This window comes from Macrobrachium nipponense, chromosome 42 (assembly GCF_015104395.2).
Source record: "Macrobrachium nipponense isolate FS-2020 chromosome 42, ASM1510439v2, whole genome shotgun sequence".
Classification (NCBI taxonomy): Eukaryota; Metazoa; Arthropoda; class Malacostraca; order Decapoda; family Palaemonidae; genus Macrobrachium; species Macrobrachium nipponense.
The window spans coordinates 17,196,293-17,220,004 of NC_061103.1; the positions used below are offsets into that span (position 1 = coordinate 17,196,293).

Sequence of the window (23,712 nt, forward strand, 5' to 3'; positions counted from 1 at the left end):
TTTAATTACTTTGTAATATTACGTACATTGGTTTGCATCCAATTTATTCTGTGCGACTTTTCATTTAGATGCAAAAATAGAGCATTATTAGTTTGACCTACTCTTCCGGAATATTAGTTGTTTCAATCTGGTATTGAGTTCTTTACTGGTCTGAGCTAAGTAAAATAAATCACAACCCATACAAAGAACTTGTATACAATATTGCTATCTTTTTGGGGGACTTATTTATGAGCATGTTTTTTTTTTTACATTGTTATATGTGAAGGATACATTTGCATTAAACAATTTTTAGAAAAGGCTTGCAGCTTCAAAATCCATAAAATGTGGCAAACAAAATTATATATGTATACACAGACAGCCCGTGCAGGATGAAGTAATTTAAATTAGAAGTTGACAGAAGTTGACAAACTTAGAATATGTAGATGGTGCTGTCTCAATCAGCAAAACGCCATAATATTGACAAAACTTGCATAAGAAAATGCCTTATATATTTAGGAATGGAACTAAAAATATATCTACGATAAGAAAAGAGCAATGAGGGCAAAGTACAGACAATGGGATGAAACAACATCCTGTAGACGAAGAATGAATGAAGTTGAATCTTTCAAATATTCAGGAGCAATGAAATCAGGTACAGGTTCGCTTGAGTTGGAATTCAGAAAAAAATAAGGGCAAATAAAACAATGGACAGGCAGAATAAGAATTGCGAATCAAATAGAACGAAATTGCACGGGTGAGTAAGATTACAACCAAGTCTAATATGATCTATATTGCTTTTTGGTCATGAATCATGGTATGACAAAGAAGCCAAAACTAAAAGGAGAGAGTTGTAAATAAGTACACGTGGGAAACTGTGGAAGTTCCAAATGTAGATGAGATAATGGTGAAAGGGAGATGGCCTGCATATGCACTTTGCTCGACACAGGAGAAAATCCTACGTGACACTTTCAGCTGGGCTTGTGGGCACCAGACGAGAAGGAAGACTCAGACCCTACTTGGATGCAAATTACGAGAATGTAGGTTGGAGGCGAGTGTTGATTTGAAGACGATAAAGCGCAGGAAATATATGAGACAAAATTCCACGGAGGACCTTTGCATTACCCAGCGTTAGAAGCGACGATGATGACGATTTCCTGTATGTTATTAAGTATTAGGGTGAGTCAGAGATTCTCTGAGCTACTCTTGTCTCTCTTTGATGTGAAAGTCCATGAACGGATGAACTAATGCACCAGCAGCCAGTAGAGAGCAAAAGCATTTCCTATTCAGTAATTGAAATGTGTGAAAAAATCCTTTTTTTCCTATACCTGTATAATAATAATAATAATAATAATAATAATAATAATAATAATAATAATAAATAATAATAATAATAATTTTGACATGGGAGAGAAGTTTTTAGAAGTTGCACTTCTTGCACAGCTCTGTGAAGTTCACGAACGGATGGACTTAAGGACAGCCAGCCAACATTGTAGAGAAGAAAGTCACTTTATACTCAGTAATTATACAAAAAATAAAACTTTCATTTCTCTATATACATAAAACAAAGAATTTAGGGCCAGGAAAGACTCGGAGCCACTCGCTCTCTCTCTCTCTCCATTTTTTTTTTCTTTGCTAAAGTCCACACATGGATAGACCATGGCAGGGAGTAAAATTGGCGGTGGAGAATAAAGTATTGATTTATGGAAAGGGATACTGTGATAAGTAAAATACAAAACCCTCATTGGTCGTTAGGAGTATCAAGAGCTAATTGCACGAGTCTTCTTAACACGCCTGACATAATCAGCAATCTAATCACGAAAGATGAACGATAATTATCATGATTCTGGAAGGTGAGGCACTTCTGAGATTTAGCAACAACAATCCTCTCACAATTTGAAGTTTTTCTTCAAAAAGTCAATCTTCAATATTCTTTCGAGGAGGTGAAAAATAAATAAAAAACGATATGTAACTGGAAGGAGGGGAAACTATAATGCTGGGTAACACTTATAAGAACCTTAAGGAGACGGCAGTTCCAGCATATCTGTATTCAATAATCAGTCAAACAATATTACAGAAAGTCTTAAACAATCCGATGCTTGACTGTAATATTAATGGTGTTAACTGACATATTATAAACTAGTACATATCACCAGTAAAAAAACTGTTAGCCCAGTTTGTGTAATAGAGTAACGACTTTACAATTGAATATAAATCATAACTAAACAGAAGGCATCCTGGCTATCAAATCTGGAAAAAAGCCATTTAATACATTGCATGAAATGTGCGGGACTTATAACATTCTGATCAATATTTTTTCATTGGGAAACAACTTTGATTCCTATAGCTTTCCTTTAATTCTACAAACAGAATGTATATATAGGGCAGTGTCCATAAGCATCGGCGAATTAATTCCTGGAACGGAGGAATACCTTCTAAGACGAATTTTGTGTCTCTTAGAACACTGTTCACAGGTATTTCGCAATTTCTACTGCAACCGATTTTCTTTAACAACACTTCACTCACTCATGGTTTTGTTTGTTTGTTTGTATGGTGTTTTTACGTTGTATGGAACTAGTGGTTATTCAGCAACGGGACCAACGGCTTTGCATGACTTCCGTACCACGTTGAGAGTGAACTTCTGTCACCAGAAATACAGATCTCTGACCCCTCAATGGAATGCCTGAGAATTGAACTCGTGGTCACCAAGGTGGCAGGACAAGACCAAACTGCTCACTCATTCATGGTAAACTGTCTCCCACCAACATGAAAATCCTTATTAACTCTCACCAAAATTAAAACATCCAGTATAATCCCTTTTCAGACCCTTGCATAGCGGGCCAGCAGGTGGACAAAATTAAATATTTTACTTTTCCAAATTATCATGAGGATCATAAAAATAAAAAAAAAATACATACATTAGTGACAAAGGAATGCAATATTATAGATTGCAAGTAGTTGTTAGTATCAGTGTTTTACAGGCTTAAACATGACTAAACAAGTTGTTCTTGGCTGCACACTGTTTTTCCATACAAAAACATTTTATTGTTTCTTTAGCCACGGTTTACGAAAGGTGTGTTGTGGAGTAAACTCATATTTCAAAATGACTTTTTTGTGCATTATTAAATGTATTAAAGGTCTTGATCTTTATATTTATGATCTAAATGTTGGGTGCAACAGTGTTTGATATAAGTCCCTCAAAATTTGTTGAAAATTTTAGGCATATAAAAGTTTATGATAGAGCACAAAAAAATTGCAAAGCTTTGCAAAGATTCCCAATGGTGTTAAATGGTAGATAATTAAGTCCCAAACCATAGGACGAAAAACTTTTTGCCACTAACTGCCACTTTTTTTTACAGTGAATATAATTGTCTGGACAACTATGAAAAAAATATTATCAAAAGATGAAGATATCAGGTTTAAGAGTAATAATGAGCCATTATATCTTTTTATTTCAGATATAGGACACTAAGAAGGTGCATGAAAATGGATGTTACTAACCAATATCTGTTTAATGAAGCTAGTGAAGCGATAAAGAATGGACATATGCATAGTTTTTCATGATGGTAAACTACATAATTTTCTGCTTGGAAAGATTGAAAAATATTATACGTGATGACACTATAGCAACAAATATTGTGATTAACTTTCTGAAAAACTTAAGAATTAAGTGGAGAACTGTTAACAGAACCAGAAAGTTATTTCTAAGTAAGTACCAAGGTTGGCTTGATGCTAAAGTGTATCAAAACCCAGAAAATGAAACTCCTAAGAAATCTCGAGGACGACCTACTACAACAGAGAGTTTTCAGGGCTCATCCGAGAAAACAAAACGAAGGAAAACTGCAGAGCTTGTTAACATATCTCCTCATAGGCTCACATATGCTACATCAAGAGTTCTAAGAAAGAAGGGACAGTCAAGAATGGCTAAATCTTTTGCCCAAATGTTTACTGAAAACCAATGTACTTCATCAGAAAATATCAGAGTGTTCTTTTTCTGCAAATGAAGCTCTGGCATTGATCTTAGACTGTGACCTTTCAAAAAGAAGCTAATCAAAATTTGAGGAATAAACACTTGAGAAAAAATCAAAAGTTTTTCCCTCTTACAACGATGTTTCGTTCTGCCAAAAGAGATTGCTTACCTTCTCCTGAAAATTGGTTAGTAACTGATTATTCTGCAGAAGTGACCTTACAAGATTTATCAGACCACACAACAAGGAGAATATTTGAAGTAGTGTCTTTGAATGAAACAGATTTAGACATAAAGCAGTTTAAGTTAATTTGTAAAGTTGGATTGATGGCACAACTGGTCAAAATGTTTACAAGCAGATTCGAAGTGATAACCAAGAACGAGATGTCATTTTCGAGTCCTGTTTATTTGTAACTTGTATAGTACTACCTTTACAGCTGAATGGAAAGACAGAAGCTAATGGGAAAATTATCTTATGGAAAAATAATAAGCCCTCATCACCAGTTTTTTTGCAGACCTATAAGGTTCAAATTCATGAAGGAAACTTCATAGGTTTTAGTGGAAGAAGAGCAGTACTTAAAAAATGCTATCCATATACCTAGACCAACTCAAGTTAAAAACAATGACGCATGATGTGAGCATTACAATGATAGATGGGAAAGTGGCATTCTCTTTATCCCTTGTCACCAACTCAATGCAATGCTGCTCTTTGTGGGGGGCATCACCTAAGCTAATGAATGACATAAAGAAAGTTTCAAAGAGACCCCTGTCAAATGATGGCATCATTTGACTAACAACATTACATGCCTGGATAAGGTCTATAGAATGTTGCTTACACTTGTCATACAAGTTGCCTATAAAGAAATGGCAGGCAAGAACAAAAGAAGAAAAAGCAAAGGTTCAGCAACAAAAATCAAAAATACAAAAAGCTTTTCGTTATAGGACATGATTAGTGATTGATATGCCAAAACAGTCAGGTTTTGGGACGTCAAATGATGGAAATACGGCTAGAAGATTTTTTCAGTTTGCTGAAACATCAAGTGAAATTCTTGGAATTAAGATAGAATTGCTGAAGAATTTGCACATCATCTTGTGCACTTTATCATCTGGGTTTGATATAAATGTCACAGCATTCAAATCCTTCTGCATCAATACCGCTAAAATTTACGTGGAAGAGTACATCTGGTATTATATGCCTCAGAGTTTGCATAGAATTTTTATTCATGGAGGTTCAGTGATTGAACAGTTTAATCTGCCGATTGGACTTTACTCCGAAGAGCCCCAAGAAGCCAAAAACAAAGACTTTAAGAAGTTCAGAGAGTCATTTTGTCGGAAAATATCCAGAAAAAAAATTAATGAGGACTTAATGCGACAGTTATTCTGCTCATCCGATCCCCTAATAACATCAATGAGAAATCAGACAAAAAACACATCTAAGAAAGATCTGCCAGATGAAGCTCGACTGCTCCTCTTTACAGATTCTGAAATACCAAGTGAAGGACCATAAACATAATGAGACATGTACCTTAACTGAAGATCATGTACGCGCTTCTCTTATATGGGCTAAATGGCTTCTCCATTTAGCATTTATTCTTGCATTCCTTATCATCTTCAAATCATTTATTTTACTTGCTTTTACCTTATTTCAATGATGTAATCTCTTGAAAGGAAGCTTTTTTGTTGTTGTAGTTTTATGTTCTTTATTGGCCATTGTACAAAATGTATTACAATTAAGATATTATTGCTTTTGTTTCCATGATTTCACTTATTTCCCAAGAAAATAAGAATTACAGAATTACCAAATTACAGAATATATGTGCTCAAAATCACCGATTTGTACTGTTTTGACGTTTTTTTCCTTTTATAATGGTTTAGAATAATGTTAATCCCAAATAAAGCTAGTTTTTGCACTGAAAGTATTTTTGTCCCTTCAAGTCTCATTCTGGCCCACTGTGCCTTGCTTTATGTCATGAAAGGCCTGACTGATACAACAAATTTATAAAGTCATTTGCATTTGTCCTACGTACGGGTTTAGAAACCTAAAGGCTTTTGTATAGGTGCAATCTACGAGTTTGCTGAAAGTGGTCATTAAAACTTGTTATTCAAGTAGTTTAGTGGTGACTTTACTCTTTTTTTCCATCCGTCCATCCGCCTGTGGTGTTTGCGCATGGTAACACTACGTCCCAGGCTTTAAATAATATCCTATTTCAAATATTAACGGTGTAATTCGCATACAGTCAATTATTAAAACACTTTTCAGTTGCAAATGTACACCCAGATATCCTTTTATTTACCTAAAACTTACACATAGCGTAACTATTTAAAGCCCGGGACGCAGTGTTTCCATGCGAAAACACCACAGGCAGATGGACGGAGGAAAAAAAAAAAAAAAAAAACAAAACAAAGTACAGTGGGTGAGCAGCAGGTTACTGATCACCCTTCTGTCTGCAATAGAGACTATATGTATGAGCAGGGGGTGGGGTGGGGAATTACTCCTGTAACCTGTTTGTTCTCGCTGTATGATGCAGAGGTTGATGAGCTCAGTGCCGGAGTTATTCTCTTTTAATTTATCTGTTGAAATTTAGGCTGACAAGCCAAGGAGACACACGGGTATTTTTGGCCATTCAGTACTTAGTGAAGAGTGAGAGAGTTGGAGTGGTTGGAGAGCAAGATGAAGAGTTCTACAGGACAAAGGAGATAAAGTATAAGAATAAAAAGGTGGAAATGAGAGAAAACCCACAATTGACTAAGAAGCAATAGAGGCTGGAAAGCAAGACTGAAGAAAGGAAGCTGGAATGTTGGTGGAGTAAAAGTTTAAAAAGTTGATGGAGCTAGATGTTGGAAGGATGCTACAAACATCTTTTAATAATGCCTACATTGTACCATGTGAGATGCACTTGAAGCACTACTCTGCTATAAGACACTTATGCTCTTATGAACAACAGTAAAATTCAAGGAAACCTTGTCACTTTCATATGTTAACAGGAGATATAGGACAGTAGGTAGCAATGGTATTGATATTAGACCCAAAAGATGATAAGGCATTTTACTCAAGTTATGGTAAGGGCAGAGAAAGTCAAATCTTTGGGCCAAAAATTTCAGTCAGGATATGCTATTGAGTGACTCGCTTGTAAAAGGCCACTTTCTGCATCTACTGTGCATGACCTGACTAATGAGAGAGAGAGAAGGGGATAGAGAGGCCAATCTTTCATATTTCCATCCCCATCCTTATATCAACCCTTGCACCATAGACAAGATGTATTTCTGTCCATATGAAACCTTGGCAGTTACACAACATGTTCAGCTGCTATCACAGGTCCAAGAAAGTGTTCATGGTCTTGTGGGTCTTCATCAAGGTCCTTTAAAGCCCATTTTTCAGCATACACTTAACTTGCCAAGGGTCCTCATGTTTTGATATGGTGGTGTATACAGTAGACCCCCGCCTATTCGTAGAGTTTTCTGTGGAACACATATCCAAATTATTTGCCAAAAGCTCACCAATTTCCGGTATTATTCATAAAAAATATTCACTAATTACTATATTTTCATATTATTTTCTTGACTAAATGCATTTTTTGTGATAAAACTATTAAAATACTCAGGTATAAGTGTTTTCAGAGGGTTTTTTGGTGTTTAAACTATCAAAATAGGCTGTTATAAGCGATTTTAGAGGGGTGTCAAGTACTATTCACGGATTTTAGCCATTTGTTGAGGTTGTGGTACGCATCCCCCATGAATGCCGGGGCGATTGTGTCTTGTTTTGCAACTATTCTGTTTGAGCTTGGGCTTGTGGATTTGTACAGCTCCATGGGGCCTAAAGAAGAGATGGACATTTGCTTGGGTCATGTGGTGAGTACTAATGCTGTCAGGAAGGAGGTGAAGTTCAGATGGTAGTGAAAGGTGACACTAACTAGTAGACTGAAATGTCTGAGGAGGTCTGTGCCAAACAGGGCATCTGAGACAATGAAGTTCCACTAGTACTTGCTCTTCACGAGGTATAGGGTGAGGGGATGATGACTGTATGATGGTATGTGGCTGCCATTGGTGGCCACTAGTTATAGATCAGTGTCTGGTCACTTCTGGTAGTCTGCTGTTGACACGGAAAGATTGGGTTAAATTTAGGTTTGAAATCATCCAAGTCTACCATGAACTTCTCTCTGAAGGCTTGGCTGGTGATGTAGAATCTGGTAAAGCAGGTGTTCATTGTAGTTGTGGTAACTACTATAATCATCTTGTGTGGCTGCCCTGCCAATTTTTTCTTCAGTTACATGTGGGATCTGAGGGCACAGTTCCTCACCACTTTTGGAATATGTAGTAATATAGTATTTACAGAAGACAAGCAGATGGGGTGCACGTTTTATCGGTTTTTGTACAGGCACTTTTACCATCCACTAGCTAGGATCCCATCATTGTGATCCAGGCTCTGGTTTTTTCTGGTTTTGCAGACGGTGTGAGGGGCACGATACAAAGGCTTGGAGGCCTTCAGCAACTCATCTGCCCTCTTCAGGAAGTCCAGCCCCTTCAGTGTTGGTCAGTGTAGGTCAGTGGAGCCACATTTCCATTGGCAGGTTGGACTACTTGGATTTTCCATCTGTGTTGAGGTATGGTAGCACCAGGATGGACAAAAATTCATCCTAGGACACTCTTGCTGTTGTGTCCCCCAAAGTGTGGTTCAACAGGTGGAGAGCTGGTTGGGTGTGGGAGGCTGGAACCAGAACTTTGATAGTGATGGGTTCAAGGACTGTAATTTTTTAAGTGAATATGAACAATGACCACTGTAAATATTCCCAGCTTTAACCCATTTTTATATGGGGTCGCCGTTGTGAATGAGTCGTCTCCATCGATTTCTGTCCTGTGCATCGTTCTCGTTAATACCTTTCCATAACATATCTTCCCCTACACAATCACGCCATCTCTTTCTTGGGTTTCTCTTCTTCCTTCTACCCCGCACTTCCATTTCCATCGTATGTCTTGCAACAAGATGTTCCTCTCTTCGTAACAGATGTCCATACCATCGAAGCCTCCCCTCCTGTATTTTCTTTGATTTTTCAACTACCTTTGTCGATCCTCTTATATTCTCATTTCTAATCCTATCTTCCCTTGTTACTCCCGACATCCAATCCTATCTTCCCTTGTTACTCCCGACATCCATCTCAACATTCTCATTTCTGTTACATCCATCTTCTTCTCCTCCGTTTTCCTCATACTTGCTATTTCTGTTCCATATAACATTGCTCGTCTGACCTCCGTCAGATGAAACTTTTCCTTCAATTTCAGAGGAACCTTATTGTCACAGAGGACCCCTGATGCCGACTTCCAGTTATTCTATCCAGTCTGAATTCGATGTCTCACCTCTTGGTCCATGCTTCCACTATCCTCTAATATGGACCCCAAATACTTGAACTTCTATACTCTCTTTATTTCTTCCCCACCCAATCTTATGCTATTTCCACCATCCTCAGTAATACTGGAACACATATATTCGGCTTTTGATCTGCTTATACTCATTCCTCTCTCCTCAAGTACTGCTCTCCACCTCTCCAACCTCCCCTCTGAACACAACACAATGTCATCTGCATATAATATGCACCATGGCACTGCTTCTCTTAACATCCTTGGTCATTACATCCATCACGATGTTGAAGATGAATGGGCTAAGTGCCAACCCCTGATGTAATCCAACTCCTATCTCAAATCCATCTGTCTCTTGAACACTGCTTCTCACTAGTATACACATTCCTGTACATCTCCTGAATAATTCTGACATACTTTTCGGGCACCATCTTCTCCCTCAAACATCTCCGTACTTCTTGCCTTGGCACTCTGTCATAGGCCTTTTCAAGGTCTATGAATCCAGATGCAGGTCTCGTTGTTTTTCTCTAAATTTCTCCATCAGCTGCCTTATGCAAAATATTCCATCCGTTGTGCCGCTTCCCTCCATAAATCCTAAAGTTCCTTCCCTATTCTCACTTCCTCTCTCAGCCTGCCATCTATTATTCTTTCCAAAATCTTCAAAGTGTGAGACATTAGCTTGATACCTCTATAATTACTGCATTCCTGGACATCACCTTTACCTTTAAATATAGGTATCAATATGCTTTCCCGCCAATTTTCTGGTATTTTCCCTTGTTCAAATATTTTTACCATCAGATCATACAAGAGGCTTTCCAAACCTCGAATGGGATTAAGTCAGGTCATGTTGCCTTCTCATTCCTCGTTCTTTTTAAGGCTCATATCACTTCATCCCTAGAGATCCCCATTACCATTTCCATGTTTACTGGTCCATCCTCTCTTACAATTCTTTAATTTTCTTAATTTAGCAGTTGCTCAAAAATACTCTTTCCATCTTTTCATGATGTCTTCTTCCTTTTTTATGACCATACTATTCCTATCTTTCATTTGCTTAATATGGGTGATGCCCTTCGTTCTTTTATTTCTTAGTTTTGACAGTTTGAGCATCTTAATCAACAACCCTTCCTTGGTTTCCAGTTCATTATAAACTATGACCACTGTAAATAATGAATGAATATAAAAGATTTAAATAGAAATGTAAATGACGCCACAATTTTGCAATCATCAAAGCCATATGAATAGCATATCTACAGTAGAACCCACTTATTTGCAGTTTGATAGTTAAAACATAAAAACCATCTAAAAATGCTTTTACCTATGTGTTTTAATAGTTTTATCACAAAAAGTGCGTTCAGTTATGAAAATTATATGAAAATACCGTAGTTCGTAAACATTTCCCACCGCAAAATAATCCAAATAGGCGAATTTTCCGCGAATAACGGGTATATATGGTCCATAGAAAATTCAGAGAATAGGAGTCTGTGAATTGTGAGCCCAGAAATAGTGGGTTTGACTGTATAAGTAAGGGGAATAAAAACTTTAAAACTTTAAAATGAAAGTAAAGTGCAAATATCTTTTTTTATTTCTTTATTTTGAATAATCATGTTTACATTATATTGTGGCTTTGATTGTATTCAATAATTTCTCTTAATAAGATAAATGTCATTTAAACTGAAGCACAGATGAGTCATCATTAACTCTATTGTAACATGGGAGCATTTAACATGTTGATGTAAATTGTTATACATACTAATGCATTATACTCATTTTATATGCCCCAAAAATATTTTGAACTACAGTCTGAACATATCCATCAAATCCAAGATTGGTGTGACAACTAATTTACCGAGTGATTAAACCTTAAGCACTATAGCAAATTTTTAAAAAACATACTGAAATTTGTATTTTTCCTAACATACATACCTGAAGTTTTTTTTTACATAGGATCTAGCTCGCAAATGTGAGCTGGAATATCTGTTAAACTTTCAGACAAGGTCGTTAAATATCGACAGGTAGTGGGAAGCTCAGCCTAGCTGTCAGTATGCACTGCACTTTGTCTTTAGACCAAGGTGTCAAAGTGACAGGTGATACCTCTTGATGTGTAGTTGACACAGAAGGTTGTGCCATTGGGGGATCTCTCTCGGGACCTCTGATAACAGAGCTATCAGGTCTAGTTACCACTTGGCATGTGGCAAGTTGGGGGCTTCCCGAGTCAACCTAAGATTTGGGTTAGTCTACATCCAGTTAATTATGTGATGAATCCAGCAAAATGGTGGGAAGACATAAGCTACTAAAGTATTCCATGGGTGCTGGAAGGCATCCTCTATCGCAGCCCATGGGTCCTACACTATTGAGCAGAACACAGAACACTGGAAGTTTCCTGCTGTACTGGGTAGGTAACAGGTTGATGCTCAGAGTTCCCCAAAGCTTGAAGAGCTTCTCTGCAATGCTTGGATGTACAGACCATTCTGTCCCTGTTACCTGACTCTGGCTACTGAGCTTGTCTGCTACTATATTCTGAGCACCTGGAATGTACCTGGCTGCCGAGTGAGCTACTACCAACTCATGCACCTGCACAGCCAACTGGTGTAGCTGGAGAGGCACAAGTTCTGCCTTGCTTGTTGACATATGCCAATATGTGTTGCTATTGTTCATCAACACCACAGTGCCCCATCACTCGATCCTGATACTCCTAAAGAGCAAGGAAAGCAGCCTTTAATTCCCACACACCTGCCACTAACAACTCCTCTAGGTTAGTGCCCCATCCCTTGTTGGGTGTGTCCAAAAACAAAAGCATCTCCACTGGGAGAGTGCCAAGCTGTGCCCCCCTTACTGTGAGGTTCCTGTCATCTAACCACCAATTCAGATCTCTCCTTACTTCCTCCAAAAAGGGAATAGGAAAGAAAGGAGGGTTCCTTGTCAGAGATCAGAACTCCTTTACTCTTCACTGAATGGAACAGAGGGGAACCCGCCTATGAGGGACAAGCTTCCAAATGAAGACAGGCGACTCAGAACGACTTGCCACTGCTGACCAGGTTTTCCTGTCACGACAGGAACTTCCACGCTATCTCCTCTTGAAGTTTATCACCACACCCAGGTCGTGATAAAATTTGAGATGATTTCTGTCCATAAGTAATTGCAGCAATGTCCTCACCTGAGTGAATATTTGGAGGGTGGCTGCGCCTTAAACATAGTGCCCTGAACTGGAACAACATCCTCTAAGGGTAAAGTGGAGATACTTCTAAGAGGATTGATGGATGGGAATCTAAAAATATGCATCCTGTAAGTCCATCGAAAGCATGAAGTCTATCTCTTGATGGAATCTAACGTTGAGCAAACAGTTTTCATCCTGAACTTGGTCCAGTGAATGAAATGGTTCAATAGACAGGTCGATGACCAGTCTCCAATCACCTGTCACCTTCTCCACCAAGAACAGGTGGGTAAAAACCTAGAGATTGATTCTTCACAACTTCTATTGTGCCTTTCTAAAGCATTGCATTCACCCCCTCCCAAAGGGTGAGATCTTCTGCAAGCTGGGAACAAAAGTCTGAGACCAGACTGGATTGAAAGTGAAGGGTGGCAGATACTAGTATTACTTTTCATGAGGGACATCCTCAACCCAGGTCTCTGCTCCAATGGCCAATGGCTTGACAGGCACCCTTCATCATCGGCAGCAAGCAGGGAGGAACACTGCCCTTACCCTTAGCACCCTACTTCCTTCTTGCCCTTCCCTCCCTTCCTAGGATGGACAAGGGCTGCAATGGACCAGACTGCATGTCTTGTGCTCCCAGGGCAGAAGAAGGCAAGATTCCTCTACAAGGGGAAGAGGAAGTCTGGGACTATCTCTGGTGCGATGAGGAGGGGCCAGCCTGACCCAAGGATCATGCTGCAGTGCCAAGCAAAGACCAAGAGGTTTTAGACACTGTTTTTAACTCAAAGTCTCTCCACTGCGGCATCCACCTCACTCTGGGGGAAAGGAAAGGCAGATCCCAGCACTGGTCTGTTTCTGAGAGCCAAGTCTGACTCCAGTCCAAAGAAAAGTGAAAATTGAGACAGAAAAGTGTCCTTCCTCTTCAGAATCAAGTTAGACCACAGGCCTGCTGTCTGGTGGGAGAGGTAGGTAGAAGCACTATACCCCTACAGTATCAGTCTCTTGGAAGGCACCCTGTTTGGGTGTTCACTCTCCCATCAATGATGCAATCCTGACCACCACAAGTGACCAGAGATTGAGCAACAAGACTGTCAGGAGCACTGGCACGGCAGTCGACTCCAGGGCTGCTGCCTCTGTTTGAGAGAGGGGACCTCCTTCTGCACCAAGCCAGTGAAGCTCCAACCAGCAACAGAGACAAGTCAAGTCTGGGTCTACCTGATTAGTCAGCGACAAACTCTCCATAGGAAGGTAATAATTCCTCTGACAAGACAGAGGCAGAGGAAGTAACTTACTGGACTGGCTAGACCAGAGTGAATTCTCTTGCCCAGAAATGAGAGAATTCACCTAGTATTTTATAAAAGTCTTGATCATGATAGGCTGAATGGAGCCTTGGGCTCCTTTTGCAGCCCCCACAAAGACTTGATGGCTAAAGAACAGTCTGTAGAACAGGCCATGGTCTCTTCCTCAAGATCACTGAAATGGTGAATCATTTTAGTGATGTCCACAAAATGCCTCTGCAACTCAGGGGTGTCCAAGACCTTTGCAAGTTATTCCCCCTGCTGGAGAGAGAGATTTGCCAGAGCCCCTGGCATTCTCCGCCACTCAGGAATATGACCTGTCTGGCCCAATGACCAAACCAAGAGTGTAAACCTCCATGATAGGGCTGGGATAGGATCAAGAATGGTCCCAATCCGGGACCTGGGGCTTGTCCGGCTCCCAGCTGCTAGTAAACTCCGAGGAGGTGGAGGGGACACCTTTGCTCAGCCTGACAAAGACCGAAGCTTTACCAGGGTGAGCAAAGTTGTGGGTGGTTGTCAACCCACAGTAACAACATCTGCACGGGTCAGGGAGAGTGGTTCTGCACACACAAATGTGGGTGGGGGCTGTCCCTTAAGCGTGCTATAGTCTCCCAAGAAGCTGTATCTTCCACAAGGGTGATTGACCCAGGTGGGCTGAATCCATTTCCTTGGACCACTGAACCACTCTCTTTGAAGTGAGAGGGGGTTGAAAGAGCATGTGCATGCTCTTGTTTCACCTTTTCTCACTGGTAAATTGGGGGTCCAGGGAACCCTGGGTAGTAGTTGCACCCTTTCACTTGGTAATAAATGCAGCAATACTCTTGGTAACACTAGAGGACTGACAGCTGGAGGCTCAACAGAACTTCCTCTGGGAAAACACAGCAGACTTTTTCGTCCTCTGATTACTAGCTTTGGAAGAAGAAGGAGAGGAGGCAACAACACTTGACAATGAAGACGACTTCCACAACTCTGTCTACCCAAGTCAGCCAAGAATAGAACAGTAGAGCGATGGGAGGAGGACCTCCCCAAGGGATATAGATGAAGGCAACACCTCCAGGCACATCACCAAAGATATGTGGGGATATATTATCAAGAGGGTGAGGGTGGTACAAGAGCCACTGGAGACCATAACCATTGAAGTCATCTTGATCATGGTTGAAGCGTTAACAGGATACAACTTCGTCGCCTTCAAGAGGTCAAGAAGGGACAAAACATTGGGTGCACCCTAGATACCCAGGGAGGGACACAACTCCCTGGGCCCCTCATCCTCCACTTTACCTGGAACAAAAGTCGAGTTAGGGTAGTGCTCTTCCATTTGCTCAGAGAAAGACCGTTCCTCAAAAGAAAACTCTCCATAAAAGTGAAAAGAAGCTGCAGGTGAAAAGGCAGGCTGGATGTCCTCCCCCATCAATGGCTCTTGACTGAACACTCAATAGGAATCAGCGAGGGGGAAACTACTCCCTTGGGAGTACAGTTGTGACAGTGGGTGGGAGTTTGACAGGGGAAAAAAAAAGTGCTTAAGAGGACCTTCAGCGTCACCAGAGGAGTACTGCAACCTGATGAAACCAGGAAGACCTTCTCCCTCCTAGCAAACTTCACCAACTGGGAGGCTTAAGTGATTGACGGGTTTGACTTATCTTTATTTAACAGGCAAATCTCAACAATCATACAAAGGTAATATATTCAAAGCAAAAAATGAAAGAAAGCAAATGGCAATTTGGGCACAGAATCCGCAGAGACATCTGCTGTATACTATACAACGGTGACTAGAAGCAAAATGTAGTGCATACCGACAAGTGGGTCGGGCTTCCCACTACCTGTTGAAAGTTAACGACCTTGTCTGGAAGTTAAATGGTTGTTCTAACTCTTATTTGTGAGCTGAATCCTGTGTACAGAACTAAAGTTTGTATTTGTGCAGAAACACACTGCAATTACAACACTTTTGCATTTATGTAATATGTACTGTGCTTTCAAGAAGTACACCACTAATCAAAATATTAATTAACTACACCAAGACATACTGTAACTGTATCTACAAAGGATAATATTGAATTACTATAAAAGGTCATAGACTCTCCAAGTTCTCATATATAAAATGGTAAACAACAAAGAAATTAATTTTTACCATGTTTTTTTATCTTCTTTTGGAATTGCAAAATTGTCAGTTTTTATCTCGTAAAAATAACTGCAATGCTCTCCAATACTTCTGTAACAGGAACTCCTACTTCACCATTCAACAATCTTCCCTCTTCTTCATTAGTTATGATGCAGCATCATTTAAAGTGGTTACTTAATTTCTTTACCAGTTATGTAAGTACTTACCATACAATAAGTTTTTTTTAAACTCACAGAAGTACATTGCTATCAGCTCCACACCAATTAGTACACTGGCTCTGTATCTTCAATTGTGAATTACTTATGTCATGTTAAGTCTTGGGACATCCCAGTACATCATTACGTACACTATATGTTGTTTAACCAGACCACCACATTAAAAATACCATGTTGCATATGACTCTGCAAGCAACTCAAACAGATGGCAAGGAAGGAAGTAGTAGGTGTATTACATGGAAATCATATAATGGAATCCACGTCTCCATAAAAAATTACAAGATCTTGGAAATAACCTTGGAAATATCATACTAAAAGCACAACAAACCTAAGGTAATCTAGCAAGTCTCTCTTTTGGGGGAGATCAAAGCTGATGAATCACTGTAAATCTAAGGAATGTTCTTGTTAAAAGAGATTTTAGCCCTTTTTAAGAGTTTCAAGTTCCAAAAGCTTACTAGTCAAAGTCTGGTTGATAACTCGTGCCAACACTGTCTGTAGTAGTAGTAGTACTCTTGTTTAATCTCAATTTCCACATATAAATTCATAATATTTTTTGAGTAGCCTTTAAAAACTGTATGCCTCGTATTACAGTAGTATTTGCTTATACTCAATTTTAAACATAAATAAGACTAAATCAGAGAATACGAAAAGATATCACTAAAACATCAATATACTAATACAAAAATTTTCATTTGTCTTAATCATTTTCAATGTATTCATCTTTAATTATAACATTTTCTAAGTCTTCTTTTAATATAACATCAAAACGTTCATTTCCTTCGGGAAAATCCAACCCTGCAGGATTTCTTGGGCCATCATTTACTTCATCTCCCTCCCCAATATCTTCTTTTATAAACACACTATTTGAGGGGACTACTACATCGCTACGGTCTCTCTCATTACTATTATCAGTATCATGATGAACATCCTGACCAGAAATGTTATCTGCTTTATGCAAATCAATATTAATGGTATTTGTTTCACAAACACTAACATCAACAAATTCCAAATCGACTGAGCCACTGGCTGGATTCATAGAATCCCCATGGATGATTTCCGAGTGCTCAGGTGTACCAGTTGACTTCAAGTGCGTTATCACTCTGTGGACAACCATTTCGTGGTATATCTGTGAACGCTTCCTTGAAAATAGCTTCCCACATATGGAACAGTTATAACAAGTTATTTTGTCATTCAACAAGGTATCACTCTTTTCCTCTTCACAAGCATGATAATGTATCGTATGATTTATGACATTGCTCTTTCTCATAAATCGCTCACTACACAGGGTACAGGAAAAATTCTTTTCAGAGCATTTGTTCATACGCAAATGCCTTTCCAAGGCATAACTGTCACACAACACTTTACAGCATTTGAAACACCTAAAAAGTTCTGCCGTACTTGAATGTTTTTTCATGTGTCGATCAAAGCTAGACGTTGATGTATAATACCTATTGCACTGAGTACAGTGGCGATCCTCATTATGCGTCTGCATGTGATTATCTAAAAGTTGTTTCTGATCAAACTGCTCATTGCATTCTGGACAATAAAAAGAGTCAATAATTTCATATGTAACTTCCTTTTTAAACTCTTTATCATTACTTGGCTCACCATTTAATTCATCCCCATCCACAATGCCTTCTTTTACAAACATTTTGCTTGAAGGGATGACTTTTTCATGATGTTTTACACTGATATTATGAGCTGAGTAGGTTAATACCTCCTTTACAATGCTTTCCGATCCACAGATGTCACCATCAGTTTTCTTACCAGCTTTACTAACTGTTTTCTGTTTGTTTTCATTAAAAGTACTAGTTTTACATATAGTACTATCGGCAACATATTCATCATTAAACGAGCCATCTGCTTCATTCATATAAGCACCATTAATGAATTCTGGTTGTTCAGGCGAGTTGGTTAACTTCAGGTGATGCACTATTTTGTGGACAACAGTTTCATGATAAATCTGCGAACGTTTCCTTGAGAAAGCCTTACTGCACGAGGAACAACCATAACATGATATCCCAGTATTCAGAGAGGGATTGTTTTCCTCTTCACAGGCATGATAAAGAATCGTATGTTTTATGACGCTGATCTTTCTTGTAAAGCGTTCATTACAGAGCATACACATGAATTTTTTTTCAGAACACTTGTTAATGCGCACATGCTTTTTCAAGGCCCAACTACTACAAAAAATTTTATGGCACTTAAAACATTTAAAGTGTGCCGCCTTACGAGAATGCCTTTTCATGTGCTGATCAAAACTAGACTTTGCTGTGTAGTACTTGTTGCAAATGGTGCAATACTGGCGCTCTCCTGTGTGCTTCTGCATATGGTCTTCCAAAAGCTGTTTCTGGCTAAACTGCTTATCACATTCTGGACAGGGGAAAGGTTTAACCTGGTCGTGAATTAAACAATGTCTTGCAAGGTTAGGACTTGATATAAATCGCTTACCACACACACTTTGCATTCATATGGTTTCTCCCCAGTATGAACCCTCATGTGACATGTAAACTTGGTCTTATGTTGGAAACTTTTTCCACAGACAGCGCACGTGTACGTCTTCCTCAAAGCAAGCTTGTCCTTATGAGAAATCACATGACTGATTTCATGTTTATAAAGTGATTCGTTGTTGTTGAACATCTTTCCACAATTTTACAGCACATGCCATTATCATGATGATCTAGGTGAGAATTAAGGTGGCTTCTCTGTTGAAATCTTCTGTACAAATTGTACAGGTAAATAAATTTTCGCCAGTATGGAGACGCATGTGGTTTCGTCAAAGAGCCCTTTTCTGTAAATCTTTTGTCACAAAGATCACATTTAAAGGGTTTCTGTCCAGAATGAGTGATCTCGTGTCTTTTAACATTACATAATAGACTAAAAGCTTTCCCACACACTTGGCAACTAAATGATTTTTCCCCAGTATGTCTGCGCATGTGCTTTTCATAAGTTCCCTTAGTTTTACTTACTGCATCACAAAGCTTACACGGATGTTTGTTTGTTTTGTCAGTCTCCATTATTGTTGACATTATAATCTGATTTTGCAAAGGAATATCAAGGAATATCATAAATCAAATATACCAAGACAAGGAAAAACTTCTTCATATCTTCATCGGATGAAATAACCGATTGTAGGAGTCTGCACAGGACACATCTTCTTAACTTGAGAATTCTGTAGAAAATAATTCCAAATATAATAGTTACATATGTACTACTGGAAAGTAAATAATACACTAAAGTTCAACTGCAGTTTATAGTTAAAAGGTAAAGTACTTATCCATATTAAAACAGAGATTGGAGACCTCAGTTTTCTTAATGTAACTTCCTCTTGCAAAGGTATAGACTTTACTTATCATTCTACTTTGAAGTGGATAGAAATTTTAAGTCATCTCATCTTCATTCATGAAGGTTGTCTTAACGCATAATGCTTCTGTATACTACTGCTATATTATTGAAAGCATGCATTAAGTTCAATAGTCAAAACTGAAGAAAAATAAGAAAAAGCCCAAATTTTGTAAGGTGGAAAACTCCTCAAAACCCAGTACTGCTATCAGTTTTATATTTGTAAAGAAACACATGGCCCCAAAACATAGCCAAAACTGCTTCCTTTAAAATATCTTGAATGAATGAAAGTATGAAATTTGGGCAACAAGGCCTAGTACTAGGGCAAAGCAAGGGATGCCATTTAGTGCTGTCATGGCAAAGAAGATAAGAACTTTTATTAATAACATTACCCATGTTGTTACTCATGCAGGCATGTACAACCTAACGCATAAACATCATGCACGTCATTCACACACAATCGTTAATATAAAAAATAACTGATAATAAATTATCTAAATGTCGGCAGATAGAATTTTGAAATTTGTGGTAGCGCTCTATTGTTTGGCTAGGGGATACAGTAGACCCCTCGGGTCTACTGCGTAATAGACCCCTACGAATAGCCGCGAATACTTAGAACCACCTCTAAAAACACTTATAACTGTCTATCTGGAAAGTCCAAATACCAAATGTAAGCCTTAAATAACACCCTACTTCAAATATACCTTAAATTACTATCCTATTACTGAATTAATCTTTGAGATCAAATTATTAACAATTTCAGTTATCTTAAATATTTTACCATTGAAAATATATACTACATACAGCCAATAACAGAGAGAGAGAGAGAGAGAGAGAGAGAGAGAGAGAGAGAGAGAGAGAGAGAGAGAGAGAGAGAGAGACATTGAATCGGCATATATTTGACCATCAAGAGTGAAATCATGAATTATTTCTGAGACATAGTGAATAATAATGAAAGAGAGAGAGAGTGTATACAGTGGGGCCCCCTGTATTCGGGGGATGCATACCAGACCCAGCGCGAATAGTTAGAACCATATAAAATTGCTTTAAACCTCTTATTTTGTTAGTTAAAACTCAAGAAAAACTCACTAAAAATTTTAATACCTAGTTTTTTTAATAGTTTTATCACAACAAGTGCATTTTATGATGAAATTGATTTAAAAAAATGGAATTTGTGGATATTTTTCATAGAAAAATACCACGAATAGGCGAACTTTCCACGAATAATGCAGGGAAAATGATCCAGAGAGAAATCTGCGAATGCGATTTGAAAATTAGTATGCACTGTAAATTAGTTTATCAAAAAATGTAGTACAGTACCCTTAAAGATATATACGTTATATATGTTAGAAGGGAAGTCCCTTCTCCCTCTGAACCCCGACCTAGTACGTATTCCATTCAGATGTGTTCAATCTAGGTTGGGGAGCTCTCCTTGGGGACAAAGAAGTCTCCGGGATATGGAATACTCGACACAGAGAGTGGCACATCAATTTTGCAGAATTGACTGCTATCCACTGGGGCTGTTGGAGTTTGCGGACCTGGTCCACAACAAAGTACAGTAGCTGTCCACTCGGACGATACAACAACTCTCTCTTACATCAAGAGATCAGAACCACACCAGAATCCTAAAAAGGTTCATAAAGGGGCAATTCAACGTCCTAGCGGACAAATTAAGCAGCAAGAAGCAGGTTCTTTCCAGAGTGGATGGTGAACGTATTGGTAAGCCTTAATTTGTGGAAACTATGGGGCAGACTAATTCTAGATTCTATGTATTACAACACCAAAGAACCACCTTCTCCCGTTTTACTGCTCGCCAAGCCCCGGACGCACAAGTGTGGGCGACAGACGCAATGCTCACAGATTGGTCATACAAAAACCTGCATGCCTTTCCACCATTCAAGATGGTGAGAGAGGTCATAAACAAGTTCAGGTCTCACCGGAACATTTCCACGACACTCATTGCCCCATTCTGGCTGAGCAGGAATGGTTTCCGGATCAGATCCTTTGATACGGGGAAACCTAAAAATATACTACTACTTTGTCCTGATACCTGGATGTACGTAGTTCTCAAATGGCTGTCCGAACCACAATTTGAGCTGTTGAATGTGGCTTCCTTGAGAGACTTAACAAAGAAAACGTACTTATGGTAGCCTTACCCACTGCGAAGGAGGTGAGTGAACTCCACACGATGGATAAAAGAGTCAGTTTTGCCCAAGGTAATGCTGTATGCACATTAACCTTGGGATTTTTGGTGAAGAACGAGAAGCCGTCCAAGCTGTGCCCTCGTTCTTTTCATCATTAAAAGCCTTACAGACTTGGTTGTTCCAGAAGACTAAGAAAGGTCTCTTTGTCCAGTCAGAGCACTGAAATTTTATCTGAAATGGATGGAGAAGATTCGGGCCCCTCCGATCACCTGTGGTGCTCTGTGAGGAACCTGTCGTGCCCAATATTTAAGAATGCCCTGGCATTCTTCTTGAGAAATCTGGTTGTGGAGGCTCATTTTCAGTTTGAAGAGTCAGATTTTAATTCACTTAAAGTGAAAGCTCATGAAGTAAGAGCAGTGGAAATGTTGCTTTATTTTAAGCATAACCTCTCTTTGGATTCCGTTATCCAAGCGACATATTGGAAATGCAGATCATTGTTCGTTTCTCATTACCTGCATGAAATCGAAACGGTTTACGACAACTGCAATAGCCTGGGTCCGTATTTAGGTGTTGGCTAGGTGGTAGGTGAGGGTGTATAGGAAGTCATCTCTTCCTAGTCTGTTCTCTTCGCCTTGAAAAAGGCCATTAGGTCATAAGGGAAGCCTGTACCAGAAATACCCTTCAGTCCTTTTTGATAGTTGGGTATGGTTTTTAATATATTTTGGCAATGACATATTTTTACTCTGGTTTCAATGTGTTTGTTTTGGTACTGCACCCTCGGCAGGGGCATATTTGTGTAGACCTTCCTATCCATGGACTATTCCCTTAGCTGCATGTATCCACTAAGTAGAGGACGATTCTAAGAGTTAAGATGAGCATCATCCAGAAGCAGTAATCATCTGTAACAGCTCTCTTAACAGGTAAGGAACCAACAAGCAATGTAAATGCTAGCACTATCTATATCTTTCCATTATTTTTATATGAATTGTAATCTACTATCCATGGATCCCACCTCCTACAATGTGGGATTCGGCTTTGTAACTACTTGGTAAGTTGCATACATAAAAATGACATTCTTATAATAAAATAAGATTTTATGTATAATTACCGAGTAGTTACATGATCAGAGCCCTCACTCCTCCCCTCTCATGGATAGGAGGGCATAAACAACTGATTTTCATGCTGAGTGTTCCACTCTCCCCCAGTAGTGGGTGGGGGGGTTACAGCCAACCCCCATATTTGTGTTCTTGAGATTTGCAGACTCACCTAATTAGTTTATTTTGATGTTATTTTCATGATTATGTAAATTTTTATGATACAAAAAAGATTTAATAATCTTCACATGTTAATACTGATTAATAATGTATCAGTAAGTTTAATAAGATTAAATGCTATAATAAAAATTATTCTTTCTATCTCTCTCTCTTACAGAGATGTATGTTTTTTGTATGATTTACTAATTTTCAAATATTAATATTAATGTAAACAGCAATAATATAATTCATTAAAGAAAATAATACTAGTAAAATGTACGTATTGTGAATAAGTAGTAAGATTTTAGTTTATAAATTAAAAATTATCTAAGAATGAAGGAATTGCCATTCTACCCCACATCTTTCTTTTTAGATCCAGGTACTAAGCTGAGGTCCAGAGCTGTCAAATATGTCAAGTAATGTGACAGGAGTGGGAACGAGTTACAATAATTTCTCTCTATTTCTCTTTTGCTGAGATGAGAGAATTTTCACGGTAATATGTATATGTTTATTAATATTTTCAAATAATAATATTAATATAAACTGTAATTACAAAACTCATGTGTGTTCGTATCACAGAAATACAGTAATCTTTCCATTTCACTCTTATTTAAAAACTAGGATAACTCTCTCTTACCCTATTATATAGAGCCCACCCTCCTCCCCACATGAAGACTATCTTATTATATGGAGGGCAAAACAAAATTGAGGTATTTTCATGTAGTTGTTTCTCTTCCAACCAGGTAGTGGGAGGAGTCTGTTCACCTATTGGGCACAGGAAGAAGTTTTTAACCATGAATTCTTGGGAATTCAAGCTGCTGTCGAGTAGTGTCGAGTAGAAACTACAGCTGTATAATGATGTACTGGGTAAGTATACTAATAAAGGGATTTTGACGAA

General features: G+C 38.7%; 2 protein-coding genes across 4 annotated transcripts in view; both read right to left on the reverse strand.

Moving 5' to 3' along the window:
- The window catches only part of LOC135212992 (BTB/POZ domain-containing protein 1-like), a 337,906-nt gene that overhangs the window by 146,094 nt on the left and 168,100 nt on the right, over positions 1 to 23,712 (reverse strand). The gene's annotated exons all lie outside the window — the stretch shown is intronic.
- On the reverse strand, positions 10,924 to 18,650 carry LOC135212991 (gastrula zinc finger protein xFG20-1-like). Its single transcript, XM_064246766.1, has one exon. The coding sequence runs from the start codon at positions 18,540 to 18,542 to the stop codon at positions 16,773 to 16,775; it is 1,770 nt and encodes a 589-aa protein (XP_064102836.1). The 5' UTR covers positions 18,543 to 18,650; the 3' UTR covers positions 10,924 to 16,772.